The sequence below is a fragment of the Harpegnathos saltator genome, unplaced genomic scaffold, assembly GCF_003227715.2.
Source record: "Harpegnathos saltator strain DR-91 unplaced genomic scaffold, Hsal_v8.6 scaffold406, whole genome shotgun sequence".
NCBI classification, from domain to species: domain Eukaryota; kingdom Metazoa; phylum Arthropoda; class Insecta; order Hymenoptera; family Formicidae; genus Harpegnathos; species Harpegnathos saltator.
Window position 1 is genome coordinate 154,506 of NW_020230213.1, and position 17,919 is coordinate 172,424.

Consider the following 17,919-nt stretch of genomic DNA (forward strand, 5'->3'; position numbering starts at 1 on the left):
TCAGCTACTTTATAGGTAAATTGAAAAAGTTTGTCGCCCGAACGGGGCTGTACCTGCATGTGTCCGATGCAGCGAGATAACAAGCGTCCCGCTCACGGCGATATGTCGGCGATTAATCCCACCGTTTCGCTTCTCGGTACCTGCCGTGTAGTTTCGTTACTCACTCGTGCCATCTTTCGAACTGGGCTGCTCTCCATAGCCGTCGTGGCAATGGTTACGCGCATCGACGATGCGCACGATAAGCAGCCATCTCCACAAGGTCGCTCTTTCCAGACACGTTGTTTCGTTTCTGTCTTCAGGGTGTTAGGAGCGAGGCACCGTTGGACAGCAGCGCGCTACCCTTGGAACACAGATCGGTGTACGGTGCACCGGCTCAATATGGCCCACCGGTCGCCCACGAAGAGAACTGGCCGCTGGCGTCGCCCGACACCCCGCAGATCAAGAATCTGCAGGTGCAGTGCGAAAAGACGCACATGCGGGTGAACATCGAGTTCGATCGGCCGTTCTACGGCATGATCTTCAGCAAGGGCTACTACTCGGACCCGCACTGCGTGCACCTGAAACCCGGCACCGGCCACTTGAGCGCGACCTTCGAAATCTACCTCAACACGTGCGGCATGAGCTCGTCGGCGAATCACAATGTGGCGGCGTACGGCTCACCGTCGCCGTCCGGCAGCTATGTGGAGAACACGATAATCGTGCAGTACGATCCCTACGTGCAGGAAGTGTGGGACCAGGCGAGGAGGTTACGCTGCACCTGGTACGACTTCTACGAGAAGGCCGTGACCTTCAGGCCGTTCCAGGTCGACATGCTGCACGCCGTCACCGCCAACTTCCTCGGCGACAATCTGCAGTGCTGGATGCAGATACAGGTGGGCAAGGGCCCATGGGCCAGCGAGGTGTCCGGCATCGTCAAGATCGGCCAGACTATGACGATGGTATTGGCCATCAAAGATGACGAGAACAAGTTCGACATGCTGGTGAGGAACTGCGTCGCGCACGACGGCAAGAGGGCGCCGATTCAGCTGGTCGATCAGTACGGCTGCGTCGTCAGGCCGAAGATTATGTCCAGGTGGGTGTTTATCCATCATACGTAAAAATTATCAACAGTTACCTTGCAACAAAAATACCTTGTACTTCGCCGTATATCGTTGTAGACGATATAGTGACGATATAAGAACGAACATTTCAGTGCCGTGTAATTTTCGTCGAATCATTTTACCCCTTCCGTGTACAAACAAAGTGCGAATGAATTAATTACCCGAGCAAAAATTGTTAAGGCCATCCTCAAGCATAAGGTCCCAATAAGATTGAAAGTAGGATGTCCTAAAAAGGGATGCTTCAACATTACCATATCAGACTCCAAGATGGATCTTTTAGAGATACCTTAGATTTTACGAAATAAGGCTTGATAGGGAAAACTGATGAGGACCTTAGAATGATTTATTAGGAGTGCCTTAGATTTAATAAATAAGGCTTTGATAGGGAAAGCTAAGAAGAACCTCAGAAGGACTTTTTAGGGATGCTTTGATCAAGTTATGCTCTATCTGATTCTTTTAAAGATTTTTCGATGATACCGTAATTAAAAACAAATCTTATTAGTTTTATTAGTCGCTATATTCATCAGCCTCTTCCAAGGATTTTTCTAGTGTTGTCTTCGTTTTGAAATACAGCAAACTTTAATAAAAACATTAGCAGGATTTTTATCTGTAAAGAATGCTATATTTTATTATAAAGTACTATATTTTAAAAATAAAAAGTCCTCGTTGTGTACTAACCAAGGTTAAATAAAGAAATTACAGTCTAAATTTCTTGGAATAAAAAGAACGAATTTTTATTTAAGCAATAATAAAAATATTTCCTTATAAAGGGTCCTATTAATATATTTCCTTATGAGGGCTCTATTGATATTGCATTATAAGGCCCTCTTAATATTGCCTTATGAGGACATTTGTTACACATTTTGTAGGGCCCTTGTCTTTTTATTCCTACTAGGAATTCCCAATTAATGTTAAGGAAAAATAATCAGGCCCTTACTTATTACTATCATTTACATAATAATTATTAAGAAGCGACGGACACATCATATTTGGTAACACATGTGCAAAATACGTTGGCATGTGTGCGGTTTTCAAAGGGGGAAAGAGAAAAATGTACGAAGAGTCACGTTTCTCCCCGCAGGTTCCAGAAGATCAAGAACTTCGGCCCGAGTGCGTCAGTCGTTAGCTTCGCCTACTTCCAGGCCTTCAAGTTCCCCGATAGCATGAACGTCCACTTCCAGTGCGTGATCCAAGTCTGCCGACACAATTGCCCCGAGCCTAAGTGTGGACATCCTGGACTCGAGTACGGCGCGCCGGCCGGCATCTCGCACGAATATGGCGCACCGGTCTCGCAAGGTCTTGCTTCGGAGTACGGTGCCCCGCCTGTGCCCGAATACGGCGTGCCGCCGGCTTTTCCTGATCCGCGACATCCCAGTGGGCCAGCCGGAGCGTACAGGTGAGAAAGCCTACGAGCACCGACGTATAATTGCCGCTCGAAGAAAGCTCTTCTGTGAAGCGCTCATTAAGGTTCCCACCAGTCACTTCAATCGGGACGCGAAAGAAGATTGTAAAGATCAGACGGTCCGCCTTGAAGAGGCCACTCCGCGTGCTGTCGAAGCTATCATTTTTTTTAGTGTAATTTGCATTATATTTAATTTTAGTCATCTCTACAATCAATCGCACTTGTCTCTTGCAGTGTAAAATATTCCCGCGTAATAATAATAATAATAATGATAATAACAACAATTCTCAGATTTCTCTGCAAAATCAGACGCTCGATTATTATTCAAGTGTGAAACGTAAACGTTATATTATCCGAGCGGACAATTCGAGTCGAAACGGCAAATTCGCGCGGAGATCACTGTGCGCTACGACTGACATGAATTTCTGCCTTCAGCGAGCCAAATCCAGACGTAGTTCCGGCACCGCAGGCGCAAACCTCGTCTTCTTCACCCAGCTCGACGCCGGGCGACGCGACGGCGAGCAGCTCACCTCAGAGTTCTCAGGACAACCTCATTCCCCCGCCTCCTCTGCCCGGCCACCAGTCGGCGTACCAGACCGTCAAGCGAAAAGGAACCGCCGGCACGGAAGAGCTCGAGGGTAACCTGGCCATCCTCGGAGGTCGACCGAGGTCGGTCGAAGGTTTCCCGGCCGAGCTGAGAGGCGCCAGGAGGCGAAGGCACGATGAGCCCCATTCGGAGGATGACGAGAGCGTGAGTGTTCTATAACCTATATTTCGAAGCGCTTCCGCTTCGAACACAATTCACCGTCGATCGGGGTCAAAGCGACACGTCGGATCGAGCGAAGCTTTGAAAGTGACGAAGGTCCTTCCTTGAGAAGCGAACGGCGCATCCCGAGCAAAAAATTATTAGGGCCATCCTCAAGAAGCATAAGGTCCCGATAAGGCTGAAAGTAGGATGCCCTAAAAAGAGATGCCTCGTTATTATTATATCAGGCTCCGAGATGGATCCTTTAGAGATCCTTTAGGCATACTTTAAATTTTATGAAATAATGCTTTGATAAGGGAAACTGATGATGGCCTTAGAAAAATTTTACGAAATAAGGCCTTGATAGGAAAAACTGTGGAAGGGCCTTAAAAGGATTTTTTAGGGACGGCTTAAATCTAACAAATAAGACTTTGATAGGGAGAACTAAGAAGGGCCTTGGAAGAATTTTTTAGAAATGCCTTTTACGAAATAACGCTTTAATATGGAAAACTGATGTGGGCCTTAGAAAGATTTTTTAAGGATACTTTAGACATACAAAATCAAGTTTCGTTATAGAAAATTAATAAGATCCGAAGCGTATAATAAAATATTGTCATAGTTTAGTATTGTTTTAATAGATACGCTCTATCTGGTTCTTTAAAATCTTTTTTAATTACACGGCAATTAAAAACAAATTTTATTAGTTTCATTATTTGTCATATTCATTACTCTGTTCCAAAGATTTTTCTAGTATTACCTTCGTTTTAAAATGCAGCAAATTAAAAAAAGACAATAGCAGGATATTTATGGGATACACATAAAGGATGTTATATTTTATTGTAAAGCATGTTATATATTTTTAAAATAAAAAATTCTTGTTGTACACTAACAAACTTAAAGAAATGAAAAAAGTACAGTTTAAATTTCTTCGAATGAAAAGAACGAATATTTTTGCTCAAACAATAATAAAAATATTTCCTTATAAGGCTCTATTAATATTGCTGTTTATGAGGCCCTTACAATAGATATTGCTGTTTAAGGGCTGGTTAGTATATAAAGTATATTTGTTACACATTTTGTAGAGTCCTCGTCTTTCTATCCCCATTTGGGTCCAATTAATGTTAGAGAAAATTAGTCCCTTGCCAGAGCCCTATTAATTTTCTACTCGGGATGTCAAAGACCATCCCGATTGAGACGGCTCGCCAGGCGCGATCGTTCGCCCGAGTATCGAAGCGTAAAAAATGCTACCTACCTACCTACCTCCTGACAGCAATGTGCAATCTAATTCAGCATGAATGCATTATCAATGACGCGTCCCGCGGTACCGTTCGCCGTGTTCCTGACACGCGCGAATTTCTCGACGGCCTTCGCAACGGTTATCCTCGATTTTCAGAACGTCCATCGCACAGTGACCCTGTTCTCCACCCACGTGTACAAGCGAGCGGCACAGGAGATGACGGACGTGAACACCTCGAGAGTGATCCAAGTGGTGGCGCCGGGCGACGTGAACTTCGCGCTGGGCACTGCCAACTCCACCAACGACAGCACCGTGGTGATACAAAACGCGAGCGTGTCCTCCGACCCGGAGACGATCTGCATGAGCTTGCCGGGCTTCGTGGGCGGCCTGGTGATGCTGCTGCTGGTGGTCGTGGTGGCGTCTCTGGTCGCGGCCTTCCTCTTCGTCAGGGTGCGCGCGGTGGACCGCAAGAACGTGGCGCTCGGCGGCGGGGGCGGCGGTGGCGGCAGCTTCGTGCACCCGGCTTACGCAACGGAGAACTGCAACGTGCCGAATCCCGAGTTCGTCAAGGTTGCCAACTGAGCTGTGCACGGTGCGCAAAATCAAAAAAGGGAAAGGACTCACCGCTAGAGAGCAGTGGAGGAGACGAGACGACTCCTCCCCTCCCCCTACCCCTCTCCTTGGAGGATCGTCGGCCTCGCACGACGGGCATGCTTCGGGACCGCACCTTCGCACTATTTCATCTCCGGAACTCGAGACGCGCGCCGGAGATTCTCCCCCGTCGCGGAACTTGCCGCCGCGTTTCTCTTCCCTCCCGCGACCGCTGTCGTCGCCCGACTCGCGTCTAGCCTAGTCTCGTCAATCACGCTGGCCGAGTCAGCGGAGGCGACGACTAGGTCGACGGTAATGGCGGGCTCGCGACTATTCCGACAAACCGAGCGCGAAACGGGACAAGAGACGCGACGGGGGAGGCTAGATCCCTCGTGGACCTAGCGTGTAAATAAAGAGGCCCAGAAGCGCGCGAGCGATTGCATGCGGAAGCGGAAGCGCGGAGGAGAGGAAGAAAGAAAGGAAGAGAGAGAGAGAGAGAGAGAGAGAGGGAGAGAGAGAGAGAGAGAGAAAGAGAGAGAGAAAGAGGAAGGTCACGGAGAGGAGGAGAAGCCGTCGCGGCGCGCGTTCCACCGCGTCGCCCGCGACCGGCAGGATCTTCCGCGTCGCGGTCGTCCTTGGCCGGTGGAACCGCGCGTCGCATCGAGCAATATCCGCGAGCCGATCCCCCCCACGTCGCATGACGCTTCGTCGTCGTCAGGCACCCCCCAGGTGACGCGACGGCTCGACCGGCCGATCGTCTCGCTATCGGCTCGCCTGCGACAGCGTGAAGGATCGTTCGCGATCGCCAGAGTAGTCTCGGTCTCGGAGGGCATTGTAAATAAGCCGCGGGTAGTAGTCAGACGGCCCTTCAGGACGCCCTCTCATCACGCTATTATTTATACACGCATCGTATACTCGAGCGAGCATTCCTCCTCGTCCTCGTCGTCCACGCAGACGTGTGCTCTCCTCCGTAGCGGCGAATCGTTCCCGCGGAGTCACCGCTCGTCCCGCGACGTCACTCGACGCCGTGCGCCGACGTCGACGACGGCGCCCCGACGGTATGTGTGTGTGTGTGTGTGTGTGTGTGCGCGCGCGCGCGTGTGTGTGTGTATCAATTTCGTTTTCTTAGATCTCTCGAGCGACTCGGCGAGTTGGCACGTTTGCCTCGAAAATTGGACAGCGCGCTCGTTGTCGCCGTCGCCGTCGTCGGAAGCGCAACGCTTGCTCTGCGGAAGTTAAATCCAGGACGGAGGTTCGTCTTCGCTCCAAAGGAGGGAAGCCTCGCCGAGCCGCTTAAGATTCAACGAGAAAACTCTATTTATATTATCTCTCTCCTCTCTTTCTCCCTCTGTCCCTTCTATTCTAACTTACGTCCCACCCCGTGTCTTGATTGATCTAACTTAACTTATTGATCGAAATTCTTGCGATACATTGCCTCCTTCCCCCCCCCCCCCACTTTACTCTTCGCTTAGTACTTAAGGTATATCCTCGAGGAATATTCCCGCCAATTGGGAATATGTTTTACGTATGTGTCTTAAGCACACGCCCACACCTGTACACGCATATACACGTATGCCTACATGTATACATACATACACACACATACACATACACATATACACACGCATACACACACACACACATACATACACATCTCGAAAATACGTTGACACACATTGATACGTACATGTACGTGTAAAGCGTATGTCAGACACACACAAACGCGCGGAAACGCGTCGTGAACGTTATTATACCAGCGCGAGAAATGTATTCGCGAAACATCCATTACGATAATATTAATTAATTGTTTGAGAATTATTTTAATTACATTGATCATTTTTATTTATATAAATTGACGTTGCTCCTTTTCTCTTTCATCACTCTCTCCACACTTATGATGTTCAGGTGCTTGACTTGTTGTTGAAAAGAGGTTTGTATCTGGCGATCATGCTTTTACGTTGTCTCGCAAACTTTCGCACTGTTTGGTACTCTTTGGCTAAATCATGCAGACTGTCATCGGATTCCAATTTCGTGGATAGTTTATCCTGGAACCGGCATCTGCGACGAAGAGATTACCTTCGCGTGACGTTTCATTGGAAATTGTATAAAATCTGCAACGTATCATCCTCTTTTACCTCAACATGTCGTTTTTCCAGTCGCTCGCTTCAATCATGCAAGATGATGCTTCTCTGTTGTAATTTAAAATTGTACCCAATTCTATTCTACGAAAATAGAAGAAAGATGGCTTTAGCGAGAGACTCAATTAGCGACTACAAAATGATATGTACGGTTCTGAAAAAAAGAATGCAATTTTCGTAACTAATACAGTCGCGTGATACCTGATGCTTTTATTTTTGGCGGAAAATCGCAACGAGATGTTCCTTCGATCGATAATTCGCAAGCCGAGAAATTTGTTCAGCTGCATACAGATTATTCTTATGTAAAAGATATCTTCCTCGGGAAAGCTTCTTCTAATGCCCAATCTAGAAGCGTCGATAATTACTTAATTATGACCGCAGTATGACACATATGTATATACCAAGTTTTCCAAAATTAACGGACCCCCCCCCATATCTCAGAATTTATGCATTATAGAGAAAAATGATCCGAACAAAAGTTTTAGGATTCATAAAGTTCTGCTTTTTTGTGACCTCAAATTTGACCTTGACTTCAACCTTGAAGGTCATTTGAAAGTTAACTTGCGTTTTTTAAATGGGAATCCCTATTTTCTATTACACTGCCTTTTTCTATCAATTAATTTGAACAACTGTTGTCTAAAATATTTTTTTATTTGCCTAATATATTTTGAGATATTTAAGGAAAACTTGATAACTTTTCCAATATTTAACTTACGATATCTCTCTAACTATTTGTCGGAAGAAAAAGTGGTACTAGACTTTCTTGCTTTATTTAGTCTCAAGAATATATTGTTACAATAACAACTTGACTTTTGTTAACTTACTGACTTTTGGACATTTCAAAATCATTAAATTAACAAAAATCAGGGCACTATTGTAACAATATATTCTTGAAACTAAATAAAGCAAGAAAGTCTAGTACCACTTTTTCTTCCGACAAATAGTTAGCGAGGTACCGTAAGTTAAATACTGAAAAAGTTATCAAGTTTTCCTTAAATATCTCAAAAAATATTAGGCAAATAAAAAAATGTTTTAGACAAAAGTTGTTCAAATTAGTTGGTAGAAAAAAACAGTATAATAAAAAATAGGGGTTCCTATTTAAAAAACACAAATTAACCTTCAAATAACCTTCAATGTCGAAGTCAAGGTCAAATTTAGGGTTACAAAAAACAGAACTTTAACCCTAAAACTTTTGTTCGGATCATTTTTCCCTATAACACATAGATTCTGAGATAGGGGGTGGGGTGTCCGTTACTTTTGGAAAACTTGGTATAATACTAAACGAAATAAAGCACGCACCTTGAACTTTTTCACATTTGCGTGAATAACGATAATCTCGGCAGGTAGAAAAGAAACGTATTTGGACGAAAAGAAGGTTTCATAGTCTTTAAAATTTTTAAATGTTAAGTAAGGAAATTTCACGAAACATTAAAAATTTAAATCTTCCAATATTCAAATCTGTTACGTTTATTATCATATTTATCTCGGCTAAAATAAAGTACGCACTGAAGGATTTATTTAATTTTATTAGAACATGTAGATTACTTCTCAATGCTATTGGAAATAAGAGGAATTATTAAGGATATAGTAAAGTTTGTATCATTTTTAAGACAATATTTTTTATTAATATTATTATCAATGTATCTTTAATCAAAATATTTTCCGGCATTATCTACTACTTTCTGCCATCTTTTAGGCAAAAGATGGATATCACGATAAAAATGGTTTTTATTTTTAAAATGAATGAATTATCGATGAATTGTTATACTTCTTTAACATTGCGAAATCATGTACCAGAAAGACTGCGCTGTATAGAACGAAATAAGTGAAAATCCAACGAGGCAATATCTGAAAAATATGGCGAGTGTAATAGAAGTTTCCATTGCAACTTTATTAAAGTTTCCCGGGTCGTCAATGCAATATGGAGCTTGACATTGTCGTGCAGAAGAATCACTTTGTTTTTCTTTAGCACAAAATATGGTCGTTTCTCGATCAATTGTTGACTCAACTGCCTCAATTGTCGACTGTATAATTCAGCGGTGATAGTCTGAGATGGTTTTAACAGTTCATAATATAGCATTCCTTGCATATCCCACCAGATGCAGAAGGTTCTTCGGGATTTACCCGCGATCTTTTGCAATTAGGATTGTCATAATAAATCCATTTTTCCTCTCTGGTCACAATTCGATAGAAAAAAGACTTGTGTTTGTATCTATTGAGCAGCGAAAAGCAAACTCAGCTGGCAATAGCTTTCTCGGATAATTCATGGAGAATCCATCTTCCTTCTTTCAGAATTTTTCCCATCTGATGCAAGCATCGAATTATAGTACTCTGATTAACATGTAACCTTTTTGCAAGTTCTACACTCGATTGAGTCAAATCTTCTTGCAGTAACGCTTCAAAGTCATCCGAACTCATCTTTTTGTGCTCGAATACATTTCTTTTCTATCTGCCAAGTTATTTATGCAAACACGAAAATGTTTGAGGTGCGTACTTTATTTTGTCCAGTAATACATATACCGACGATTTGTTGGTAGACCTCAACTGAATAATAATTTATACGCGTAGAGGAAAAGACATCGTATGTTTATCTCAAAGAGCATAATAATAACTAACTTTTGTGCACGCTAAGAAAAATGCGCAATGGTCGCAAATTACTTCTAGGAAGAGAGCACATTGCATAATTAGAATGCTTTGTTCGGATAGAATTTGCTCTACTTTTTTGTCCGACATACCTGCTTCGGGCCTCTTCTTGTCGTTCCCCGACAACAGGTTTCTGCACCTCGGCGACTTTCTTTTTCTCATTTCTCGAGTTGGACGGCGGTATCGGTGTCTTAACATTTCCGGAACTACGAAGTCAACCATGACGCTCCAACGTGACGCACCCATAAACATCGCTACACTGAATGTGCATATTCACGAGAGTGACTCACCTTGCTGCTGATTCGGAGAAGAATTCCATTCGTTCCAGCTGTTCGGCCGATCTTTCCTGCGATTTTCAAAACAGAAACATCGATTGCGCTCGGCAGAAGCCGGCACTTGGTGAGCGTCTAGCGACTATCGTCTGTGTTTGGAGTATACTTTCTGACAGCTTGAGAAAAGTGCACCAATCACGAGAGCAATAATCACGAAGCGCTGACTCCTGCTGGATTCCAGATCGCACCCGAATAAAAAAGCGTTCGTCTTGAAAAGGTACGGTGAAATCAAAATGACAGACAAAGAGATACACGCCGACCGCACACACCTCCCCGAGCAAAAAATTGTTAGGGCCATCCTCATGAAGCATAAGGCCCCGATAAGGCTGAAAGTAGGATGCTCTAAAAATCATTACCACATCAGGCCCCGAGATGGATCTTTTAAGAATACCTTAGATTTTACGAAATAAAGATTTTGATAAGGAAAACTGATGAGGGCCTTAGAGAGACGGATTTAGGGGTGCCTCAGATTTAATAAATAAGGCTTTGATAGGAAAAGCTGAAAAGGACTTTAAAAAGGATTTGTTAGGATTTGTTAGCCTTAAATTTTATGAAATAATTGCGTCAACATGAAATGTTAATGATGTGGGCCTTAGAAGGGTCTTTTAAGAGAGGATGCTTTAAATGTACAGAATCAAGTTTTGTTATAGAAAATCAATTAGATCTGAAGCATGTAATAAAATTGTCATAGTTTAGTCATTGTTTGTCATAGTTTAGTATTGTTTGAGTAGATACGCTCTATCTGGTTCTTTTAAAGATTTTTTAATTATACCGCAATTAAAAACAAATTTTATTAGCTTTATTGGTTGTCATATTTTTTATCAGTCTCTTCCAAGGATTTTTCTAATATTGCCTTTGTTTTGAAATGCAACAAACTTGAATAAAAACAGTAGCAGGATTTTTATGTGTAAAAAATGCTATATTTTATTGTAACGTATGCTAAATTTTTAAAATAGAAAGTCCTTGTTACTAACAAGGTTATAAAGAAATAAAGAAATTACAGTCTAAATTTCTTGGAATGAAAAGAACGAGTATTTTTACTCAAACAATAATAAAAATATTTCCTTGTAATGCCCTAATATTAATATTAATATTGCCTTATAAAGTTATGTTGATATTGCCTTATAAGTCCCTCATAATATTATAAGGACCTTATAAGGACCCGTTGAACTATATTTATTATACGTCTTGTAGGGCCTTTGTCTTTCTATTCTTACTAGGGCTCGATTAACGTCAGGGAAAAATAATCAGGCCCTTATACCAGAGCCCTATTAATTTTTCTACTCGGGTCGGTGGTCTCCTTTCGTTTCTGTGCGGGCAATTTTCGTTTAGTCCGTTGAAACCACCGAAATTATGTTGAAGTAACATTTTGCTTCGAAAGATTCAGCGTAAACAGGAGACAACGTTGCCTCCCTGCGCGCGTCCGCGCCGTAATCCGACGGGGAAAGTTAGGAAGATGAAAGGTCTTAGCTCCGTTCGTTTATTCATGATTGATCGAAAATCTATGCTGCGAGCGGTAAAAGCGGGGCAAACCCCGGCGAACATTCGCACCCACCATATACACGGTCTCAAGTATCGACTCCCTCGGGTTGGCGTTCCAAGTCCAAACGAGGGGCAGGCCCGCGGGGCTGTCCGTAAAAATTCCTCCGATCTGGTTGTACGACAGCCTGCGCAGAAGTAATTGGAGAATCCTGAATGGCCGCACTTCCGCCTCGACAGTAATTAAACATTCTTTTGTAAATTCTTTTCCCGGATACGAACGGACCTGGCCGCGCCGTCCTCGCCGAAAACGACGCCATGCCCCATCGTGTCGAATATCGCCAGGATCTGAGATTCCCTCTCGATTCCCAGCGAGTCCTTGCCTCCTGGCGTCAGCACGGTGTACATATCGTCTTGAAATCGATCGCGGCGATTTATTTAATTCCGCTCCTCGGCCGGCAGCCAATTGTTATTAGGTCTGTTCTTTTCAGCCGAATCAAATTGCACTTTTTACCCTTGGAGCGAGACAAACCCGAGCAGAAATCAAATACGGCAATTTTTTTTTTATGCTTGATATAAGCAGCGAAGGGAGAAAGAACGGAATTCCAGGGCGGTTTAGTTGGAAAAAAACAGACCTCTATTGAATAGTCGTTCTCGTTACGGCACCGGCAAGTTTCGCGTAAGGCCGGATTCTCACTGTCCGGGTAGACGGCGACTGCAGGCAGAAGGCCGTCGATCGTCGGTAAAATATTTCTTGCATGAAAATAATGGAGAGAAAGAGAAAGAGACTCGACGGTGACGGGTGCTGCAAGTATTCTGATGCGAAAGCATCGGAGAATCTTTTTTAACGGAGGGATTCACGGAGTCCTGCCGTCGCTCAGGCGGACAATGAGGATCCAGCGTAAATAGCGCTGTGTGTTAATGCAACTTAATTACAGTCTCGGTTCTCTGGCCGACACACTCTAACGGCCAACACGCCGCTGGGATAAAACAACTCGCCGGAGCCGTCGGGATGGAATTTCAAGAACGGCGTCAGCCCGTCGTCGTAATACTCCGCGCCCTTGTCCCTGCGCGTTTTGAACCTGCATGGCGTAGAAACAGAGAACGGCCCGTTGCACCGAGCGATTAATCGGTAAATAATAAATTCACCGTAACGAGGAGCGCCGTAACGATGTATTATTACGTAGTCCTGTCGCCGTCACGGCAGATTAAAATGCTCGTTTGTGGCGCTGTCTCATTAACTTTGTTCCTCGACCTAATTGTTTACTCGTTAGTAACTAATCATGAAGTTCTGTACGAAGTCGGCTGTGACGTAATTTAGCCACTCTTTGCGGCCTGCTTACTTCGAAATAACCCCTCTCCCCCCCCTCACTCTCTCTCTCTCTCTCTCTCTCTCTCTCTCTCTCTCTCTCTCTCTCCGTCTCTCTCAGAGAGCTCGCTCGCTTAACTCACAGCACGCGCGACCGGATAATTTATTTGACGCGATTACGTTAGGTAATCATCATCTCTGGATTATAAGAGTTGATCCGCTACATCAAGTTAAGTCCGCATTAAAATATCATAACGCGCGTAAGCTCGCGCGTGAGGCGCTTCGACGACGTCGGCTTCAAGTTGATACCCTCTCAAGCGCGATAACGATATCGCCTACTAAGCTCCTTCATTTATCGTTAAGTATACATACGTGCATTTCGCGGTAGATTGAAAATCCCTTCTCCTCTTCTTTCCACTCGCGCCATTAAGATTTCAGAGACAGCGCGATACGAGCAAGTACACTTTACGTGCGGTCGTTCCGCAAACAGTCGCGCTCGGGGGAACGGGTCACGTTGCGAAAGCTCGTTTCACATTTATGCAATGTTCTTTGAACGATATTTATGGAAATCACGTACCAGTCTACGTGCGGCTTCGCCGGCCTCGCCCCGTACCGCACGATTTTCCTCACGGTTTTGGTAATCGGCAATAGGGTCCAACCGAGCTCCACGAAGAGCGCGTCCGATAATTGGTATCTGATCGAATCCGAAGAGTCTGCGAAACGCAGGAATTTCCCGCGGCTAAAAATCTGCTAATGGCGATCGATCGCGCCGTATCGTATCGTATCGTTCTACGCTACGCGCCGCGATAACACGATTTCCACGGTTACAACACGCCGGTTCGCGCGTCGGCGAACGATTTCCCTTAACGAGCCATTTTCTGCTCGTGTCCCATCAGAGCGTGCGCGGATTTCTGCCTCTCTTTGAAGTACCAACTTTAGTTTTACCCATTAAACTGCAGAACAACCGTGCGCGCCAGTCTCTCACTCTCTCTCTCTCTCTCTCTCTCTCCCCCCCCCTCTCTCCGCGTTCTCTTGACCTCGGAAGAGCTCTCGTACCGACGGGATCAGCGGCTGTCCATTTTTTCGTGCAATCGAGATCGTAACCCGCGCCGGCGGTCGCAGCTAGGCGCTTCGCGCCGTCCGCCCGGACTTTTCCCTCTTCAGCGTGAGAATCCGTCGGTTTCTTGCTCGGAAACGCTTCCGCCAGCTCGTCTTTATCTTCTTTCGCTCCGCTCCTATCTCTACGAGCGCTCAGCGGATCTGCCTCCTCCTCACGTCGACCGCGTCGGCGGCGGCCGTCTCCATCTCGCAGTGCCGTGCGCCGTTTCGCCGGCTTCCTCGCCGATATCTCCGCGACGCTCTCCTCCACGTTGCGGTCCAATCGGCCCGGCTGCCTCACGGCGTTATCCGGCGATCGTGTCGCGCGTTCCTCCTCCGCGCGACGTCGTCGATAAGGCTCCCCTCTGCCGCCGCCGACGCGACGCCGCTCGCCGGGGTTTTCCTCCGCGCCCGCCAGTGCACCCCGCCTTCTTCTTCCAGCCGGCGACCGCGATCTGTCCGCTTCTTCTTGCACGTCACGTTGAGCCGGACGGCGATCTTGCCGGTCCTTATCTTCGACCCCGCCTAGTTCGCGCCGATACAGATTATTGTCACGTTCCTCGCGTATTCTTTCTGCCACCGCGCCCGCGCCCGCTTTTTGCACCCCTGCGCCGCTACGTGCTTTACCTGCCGACGCTACGGTTTTTCCGCGTCGAAGCGAACGATCGACATTCGCCCCCTGCGCTGCACCTCCGTGGGCCACGATCTCTCCGCGGCGATCTGTTCCGGCGCCCGACCGGTCCGGAACTCCCGTGGTTCCTCTGATCTCACTCCTATCGCTTTCGCGTCTCTCAAGGTCCTGCGAAGAGGGCGAGGAAAACGGTGAGTTGAGTCAGCCGTCGGGGATGAGCGCGGCTTAACGGTAGAACTACCCTCGACTAGAACGGTTCGTAAATGACCGGTTTAATTCCTCCGAAGAGCTACAGAGATTTGTGGCGGTGCAGTTTGCATCTTTAATCGAAATCTAGTGCAACTGAGAGAGAGAGAGAGAGAGAGAGAGAGAGAGGGAGGAATAGATCGTCATGTTTTCTCCTTCGTGTTATCCTCGTCTTTGAAAAATAATTTTGACCGGAAGTGAGTCGTCGACCGTCAGTACCCAAGTAGACAAATTAATAAAGCTCTGGTGAGAGCCTGATTATTTTTCCCTAACATTAATCGGGCCTCAGCAGTAAGAATAGAAAGACGAGGGCCCTTCAAGATATGTGTAACAAATGGTTTAACGGGTCCTTATAAAGCAATATCAATAAAACTTAATAAGGCAATATCAACAGGGCCGTATAAGGAAATATTTTTATTATTGCGTGAGTAAAAATATTCGTTCTTTTCATTCCAAGAAATTTAGACTGTAATTTCTTTATGACCTCGTTAGTATACAACACGAATTTTTTATTTTAAAAATATAGCATACTTTACAATAAAATATAGCATTCTTTACATACAAAAATGCTGATACGGTTTTTATTAAAGTTTGCTGCATTTCAAAACGAAGGCAATATTAGAAAAATCCTTGGAAAAGACTAATAAATATGGCAACTAATAAAGCTAGTAAAATTTGCTTTTAATTGCGGTATAGTTGAAAAATCTTTAAAAGAACTAGATAGAGCGTATTTACCAAAACAATACTAAACTATGACAATTTTATTACACGCTTCAGATCTTATTAATTTTCTATAACAAAACTTGATTTTGTATATCTAAAGCAACCTCTTAAAAGATCTTCCTAAGGTCCATATCAATTTCCCACGTTAAAGCGTTATCTCCTAAAATCTCATCCCTAAAAGATCCTCCGAAGGCCCTTCTCAGTTTTCCCTATCAAAGACATATTTACTAGATCTAAGGCATCTCTAAAAAATCCTTTTAACGCCCTTCTTAGCTTTCTCTATCAAAGCTTTATTTATTAAATCTAAAGCATCCCTAAAAAATCTTTCTAAGGCCCTTTTCAGCTTCTCCTATCAACGCATAATTTCGTAAAATCTAAGGCATCCCTAAAAAATTCTTCTAAGATCCTTCTCAGCTTTCCCTATCAAAATTTTATTCATTAAATATAAAGCATCCCTAATAAATCCTTCCAAGACCCTCATCAGTTTCCCTTATCAAAGCCTTATTTCATAAAATCTAAAATAATCCTAAAAGATCCATCTCGGGGCCTGATGTGGTAATAATGAGGCATCCCTTTCTAAGGCATCCTACTTTTAGTCTTATCGGGGCTTTATGCTTCGTGAGGATGACCCTAACGATTTTTTATTCGAGTAATTGCGCTGCCACCGAGCACGATTACCTGAGACACGCATAGCTCGATCCATTCGTTTAATAATAAATGGAGACGCCTCGCTCGATCGCGACGTATCAATCCAGCCTGGAACGAATTGTGTAAGCGTGAGGCTTTCCTCCGGGCGTTTCCTCGGTCGCGAGTAATTACGTTGACGATTCACTCCATACCGTGCGCCGCTGCCAGGCTTCGTCGTTGATAACGTTGCCGCAAAAGTCGCGGATTTCCAAACGAGGTCGCGTCTCGCGCGGTCTTCGTCCCCATTCGCGAATAAAATTACTCGCGAGATTTAAGAGAGTCCTGTTCTGGATATGCGCCAGCGGTGCTGCGATATTATTAGAATTTTATGTAACGTGAGAAACGCTTCGCGCATACGGGGAACGTTATCTCCCGCGAGTTAGCGAACGTCGCGATAAAAATAAATAAATGAAGAGATACTTGTCGCGGCTTGCATTATTTACAGGGACGGCGAAATAATTCCGCGTGGCGGAACTGCGTTCGTGAGGGACTTAATCGGGCCACGGCGATTCACCAAGTTATTAATTGCATAATTATTTAAATGCCGCGGCTGTGCGCGAGATGGTATAAATATCCATGTTATCCGCGGTTCGCTGCATATTGCTGTTAAGTAGATGAATTTTAATGTACGATTTGTTAGATTAAAGCGCCGTTTTCACCGCCTGGGACGCGCCGCGTAAAAATTTAATTCGCGAGGAGCACGGAATTTCATTGACGCGTCGGAATCGGACGCACTGCCGGCTGCAAGAGTCTTCGCTTGCGATAATTATCATCGTTATTTCCGGCGAAATCCATCTTCTACGCAAGTGAGCGAGATTGCATTTGAAAATTTAACTCGACGGCCGGAATTGTGCGTGCACGAGAGAGAGAGAGTTCCGCCGCATTGTCCGAATGGTACCTTTGAACATTTGATCGCTGCATATCGTATTTTCCGTGGCTTCTCTCAATAAAGCGGATAGTATCTGGAGTTTTTTAGTTGCTGGGCTGCACGGTAATCTCGCTAATGCAAACGAAATGGATTCAATCTGCCGCAAGTAGCTCCTCGCAGACGCAGATGGCTCCGTGAGATAACTTATTGCAGTCTCGAACTGAAAAAAGAAAAATTGCACGCGGCCGGGTTCGTTAACTTTTTGTTGTTGCGCTTACTTCGTTCACGATACATTCCAGTTTATCGGCCGATTCTGGATCGAGCGTATCGTAGAAGCAGTCTACAAATAAGCCTGGCCGTTCGATTATGCGTTTGGGCAGTTGCACGCCGATGTTCGACGTCATAATTTTGTTTGACATCGAGTGCTCTTTACATGGAGATCTTTTTCCACTGCTGGAATCCACCAAATCTGGAACAAACCGTGCGCGTTTCGTCACGAACGCGCGCGTGATAAAGTTAACTTTGCACTCGTTAAGCATGCGAGGAAATCGATTTCCGATGGCGTTGCGTAACTCGAAAATGCGCTCCATCGTGTAACATATTAGCTCGATCAATCAGGTGTGACACGCGGACGGACACGTGGATGATAAAAGAAAATGACTTCAATTATTCGACGTATATTCTCCAACG

General features: G+C 45.0%; 2 protein-coding genes across 6 annotated transcripts in view; one reads left to right on the top strand and one right to left on the bottom strand.

The window, feature by feature from the left end:
- The window catches only part of dyl (transmembrane protein dusky-like), a 41,191-nt gene extending 35,433 nt beyond the window's left edge, over nucleotides 1-5,758 (top strand). For all 5 annotated transcript variants that reach the window (XM_011147291.3, XM_011147292.3, XM_025301255.1 and 2 more), the window contains exons 3-6: nucleotides 300-1,072; nucleotides 2,182-2,496; nucleotides 2,938-3,253; nucleotides 4,641-5,758. In XM_011147291.3, the coding sequence (XP_011145593.1) occupies nucleotides 300-1,072; nucleotides 2,182-2,496; nucleotides 2,938-3,253; nucleotides 4,641-5,066 (1,830 nt within the window). In that variant the 3' untranslated portion in view covers nucleotides 5,067-5,758. The remainder of the gene's footprint in view (nucleotides 1-299; nucleotides 1,073-2,181; nucleotides 2,497-2,937; nucleotides 3,254-4,640) is intronic.
- Nucleotides 5,759-6,769: 1,011 nt separating this feature from the next.
- On the bottom strand, nucleotides 6,770-17,633 carry LOC105186829 (uncharacterized). Its single transcript, XM_025301264.1, has 8 exons — nucleotides 17,508-17,633; nucleotides 12,604-12,856; nucleotides 11,954-12,080; nucleotides 11,732-11,855; nucleotides 10,147-10,202; nucleotides 9,949-10,068; nucleotides 7,415-7,558; nucleotides 6,770-7,297 (listed from the first exon to the last, which is right to left on the bottom strand). The coding sequence occupies exons 1-8, from the start codon at nucleotides 17,631-17,633 to the stop codon at nucleotides 7,207-7,209; spliced, it is 1,041 nt and encodes a 346-aa protein (XP_025157049.1). The 3' UTR covers nucleotides 6,770-7,206.
- Between the last annotated feature and the right edge of the window lie 286 nt (nucleotides 17,634-17,919).